At 48.1% G+C, this 4,351-nt stretch overlaps 1 protein-coding gene across 2 annotated transcripts in view; it reads left to right on the top strand.

Annotated features, from left to right (window-relative positions):
• Positions 1-1,125: 1,125 nt before the first annotated feature.
• The window catches only part of LOC110305813 (immunity-related GTPase family M protein 1), a 6,549-nt gene continuing 3,323 nt past the window's right edge, over positions 1,126-4,351 (top strand). Inside the window, exons 1-2 of one of the 2 annotated variants that reach the window (XM_021177940.2) lie at positions 1,126-1,449; positions 3,698-3,916. In XM_021177940.2, coding sequence (XP_021033599.1) covers positions 3,890-3,916 — 27 coding nt within the window. In that variant the 5' untranslated portion in view covers positions 1,126-1,449; positions 3,698-3,889. The remainder of the gene's footprint in view (positions 1,450-3,697; positions 3,917-4,351) is intronic. The other variant, XM_021177941.2, reaches the window with a different exon arrangement.

The raw sequence follows: 4,351 nt of genomic DNA, 5'->3' as shown, positions 1-4,351 counted from the left end.
CTGAGGGTTTAGAGGAATCAAACAAGGACAGATCCTGACTTTCACTCAAGGCCTCCAGTTCATTAAACAACCGCTCCCACTTTTTCCTCTTCTCAGCAACTCAGTCTTTTCCGGTAAGGAGAAAGAGAAAGCCACCAGCGCCAGTAGAGGATCACACTTGGAGGAGTGACAGAGGGCTCCTTGTGACCAGAGGATCACATTGCCCAAACTTCTGGGCAATACTGAGCCTGTAATGGGCAGATGTCGTGTTCGGAACACTGGTTAGTGCCTGTGTGAGCCGCCTCATTGCTCCTGGCCCAGTCTGTCTCCCTCTCGCAGTGACAGGCTGGAACAGGCTCAGCTCTGTCCCTCATTGCTGTTTAGTAAGAACTCATCGGTAGGTATAGAAGAGCAGCAGGGAGAATAACAGCCGCCTGCCACTCTGAAAGCTACTTGGCTCCTCTTCACTGCCCCCTCTGTCACTGTGACCGTGGCCGGTTGCTAAAAAAACATTTCTGTTTTTCCTCATGAAAACGTTACACAGGGGTCAGTGCTCCTATGCCGTGGTCAAACTGTCCAGCCCCTGCGTTTACTCTCTAATAATCTACCTCCTAGATCTGAGGAAAATGAAATATGTCCCCTCTCAGCTCATACCCTCTTCCCTCTCAAACACTAGCGAGGACAAGAACCCAATTCTCCACTCCCTGGTGCTCTGACATTCTCCTTTATATAGAGAGGTGAGATTAATCAAGTGAGCCCGCAAACGGGGAAAACGATCATACAGAACAAGGTCTCAGTACAGCCCCCAAGCTTGGAGGGGCCTCAGGTTGCTGGGTCTGGAGGTTAGCATTGCCCAGGGCCAGCATCTCCATTGGTGGTATCCACGGAAAGAAGTAGCAGGTTCAGACACTGGAAGGTCTGACGCGGGGCTGGCTGTTAAAGTCCCTAAACAAACACAACTCCAACCCCTACGGCCCCACCCTCCACTTCCACCACCACATCCAATCCCTCATCCCGACCCCTGTTGACTGTGAGTCAGCACAGCAGGGTTCTGCTCCTATTTGAAGACTGCTATGCAGCCCGCCCAGCCTAATCCTGAAAACTAGCCAGTTTCAAGAAATAGAAACCGAAACTGATTCTCAATTCGAGTCCCCCCCCCCCGCCCCTCGTCCTCCCCCGCTGGACCCAGGCAGGCATATCTCAGGTCTAGAAATTGCAGGACAAAAAGCAAGGTCTGCTCGAAGACCAGAGGCTGAAAGAAAATCCACGCGATCAGACCTCGTCTCCTCTCAGAAGGACTCCAGACCTCTGCATCTCGTCTCTCAACATCCGGGTCTAGATTCCAGTTCTGGATCTCTACATAGAGAACTTCTGCCGGAAGACAGCAACGTTTTTGTCCTAGGAAGAAAGGGGTGACGTTCCACGAAGGCCACTAACATCGAATCACACATAAGAACTCCTCTGGATCAGGTAAATAAAAGTCTCAAATGTAGCTTGGCCACCCCCAATATAATATGAATCCCCCAATATACTATGAACGGTAAAACCGTGAAAGCAGGTCATGTGACCTTGGGGTCTGGCTTCTTTTGCTCAAGCAGGGTCCACAGCAGAGCCTCTCTTTGACTGTCTAGTACCACACAGCCCTGCTGTATCTTTGCTGTTCAGATCTATCTAAGCCACCAACCTAGAGGCAAATGCCTACCTTACCTGCATATTTCTGGCCTTGTGGATCTTCTAATGCTGGCTAAATTTGAAGGAGGGCAGAGTGTGCCAACCCATATTCTCTTGGAATTTAAGATAGTGTCTCTTCATAGCTCCACAAAATAAACGCCCAGGATTAGAATGGACCACGGGCAATATCTAGGATACATGAAAAAAATAGGGGGGGGGGGGAAGGTTTGAGTATAAGGTATCTTAGTGGCCTTTTTGTCTAACTCCATTAAAATGTTTTATTTGCATTGGAGAAAGTGGCTCAGTTTAAGGAACCACCTCCTTCACTAATCTGTAAGTTTATAGTTAATGAGATGGGAGTTTTTCAAATACCGTCTTCCCAGAGCATGTGGGTTCAATACTGTCCCATTCACCGTGAGCAAGTTTATCACACTTTCCAAAGATAAATAAATATCAGAGGGAATTGTGTGGTCCCTGCCACCTTTCATGCAGCTATGGGCAAGTGTGTGCGAGCATCTCTCCATTCTGTGTCGGTTGCAAGACTCGAAAGACACTCCTCATAGGTCTCATCTCTTTCCCAGATTGACAGCCACAAGGATCTATATTCTTCTTTGGGGATCTTCGCCCCTGTGCAGAGAGGTGAAATAGGAGTATAATCTGGCCATGATCCTCAAAAAAAGGAAGTGGATGGTCACTTGACTCCCAGAAAGAATTCTAAGGGCTCTTTGTAAATACTGGGTTGGAGTTCTGAGCCACAGTATCCCAAGGCTGTCCTCACCAACATTCCTGTGTGGCTCCTGGAGGACCCTGCAGCTTCATACAGTTATCCATGCCCTTTCCCAGTCTGCTTGTAATATATGGACTTCAGCAGCCCTCCTGAGAGTTACTGGCTCCTGCTTGCAGCTGTGACCTGCACCATCCCAGGTGTGCAGGCAGGTCCAGGGTCCAGCACCAGGTGCTCTTGGGTGTGCAGGCAGGTGGGAAGTCTCCATCTACAGTCACAGTTACATAAATAGTTCTGAGAAACCATGGTTTGCTCTCATCTTCTACTCTGGTGAGTGGTACTCAGTCAAGTAAAACCAATTCAGAACTAGACCCTGGCCAATGATAGGCGAGATGGAGGGGAGAGAATTGTCTTGAGGACAAGACACTACTGAATGTCACACAGCTTCTTTTCTGTGTCCCCCGTCTCTGCACACCATTACAGAATGTTTTCTCCCCCTGAAGTTTGTCCAGCTTTATCCCCCTGACTTCCAGCCAGCTTTGTCTCAGACTTTGTCACCAGCCCATTCTGGTGCCTTTACACCCAGCTCAGGGCCCCTTCACACTGAAGCAGGAAGTGCAGCCCTGGATATTCCATAGCTTCACCAGTCTGACATGAGAACCGCTGGAGGGGACCCTGAATGGCTTCTATAGTCACAGGCTGGACAGGCTGGCAGCCCCTATGCAGATGTGATATGTGACGGCAACCTTTCCCATGTCCTCCCTCTCACTGAATTCTGGACATCTTTGTAGTTATTTGATAAAGCACCTTGGTCTGTTGTTGAGTTTAACCCTAAACCAAGTTCTGTAAAGTTAGAGAAGCTGGGGATAGCTCCTTTATCAGTGCAGTTCAGTTATGTGATGATTATAAGAGAGGGCAGAAAAATTGGTCTCCAAAATTATGAAATGTGTGTCGATATAAAGGGTAAGTGACAATTGGTGGCAGTGAGTAGATCAAGGTTTCCAAACAAAACCCCTCAGCATGCATCAGATCCTCTGTTTAGTAGGATTGTCTTCGTCGTAAAGACAGAAACGTGGAGTCACATTGCAGGGATCAACCTTTGGGTTTCTTACATACTCTGTGTATAATTCAGTACTGTTTCTTAGACACAGTGTTATAGCCCTGTAATCTCAGCACTAGGAAAACCGAGATGGGATGTTCATAAGTTTCAGGTCAGCCCGGGCTACAAAGGAAGACCCTGGGGGAAAAAGAAAAGACTATTTATTCATATGTCTCTGTTTCTTTGCCCACAATCAACAATCATGAATACTACTTATCTAATAGGGTTTGAGGAGTATTAAGTGAGATAAGGCATTCGAAGGAACCAACTCAGATTCACAGACAGAGGACCTGTGTGCTTAAAGTCTAAGAGTGGAGGAAGAAGCTGAGGAGTGGCTTCCTCAGAGACCCTAATAAAACCGGAGAGCCTCACCAGGGAACTGAAAGGTCCACAGACAGCGTCACGCGGATCTTGTCATGAAACCATCACACAGTTCCTGCGAGGTGGGTAGCATGACTTTCAGGTGCTTGAGGCAGAAAACTGGAGTTCCAAGAGTGGGTCTGTATTACAAAGAGCTGAGCTCCCCAAACATGGAACAGTCTCTTGACCACTGTCTTCTGTAGAGGATGAATACAAGTCCCGAGACTGGAGAGCAAGGCTATGGGGAGCAGATGGATTGTATTCAGGTGCTGTTGCAGAAAAGGTATAAGTGAAAGGGGTGCCCAAGGGGCTGGAGAGATGGCTCAGTGTGTAAGAGCACTGACTGCTCTTCCAGAGGTCCTGAGTTCAATTTCCCAGCAACCACATGGTGGCTCACAACCATCTGTAATGGGATCCGATGCCCTCTTCTGGTCTGTCTGAAGACAGACAGTGTACTCACATAAAATAAATAAGTAATTCTCTGGGAGGAAAGAAGGGAGGGAGGGAGGGAGGGAGGG

Source organism: Mus caroli, chromosome 11 (assembly GCF_900094665.2).
Source record: "Mus caroli chromosome 11, CAROLI_EIJ_v1.1, whole genome shotgun sequence".
Taxonomy (NCBI): domain Eukaryota; kingdom Metazoa; phylum Chordata; class Mammalia; order Rodentia; family Muridae; genus Mus; species Mus caroli.
Note: the sequence above shows the minus strand (reverse complement) of the source record. Positions and strands in the feature narration are given on the sequence as shown.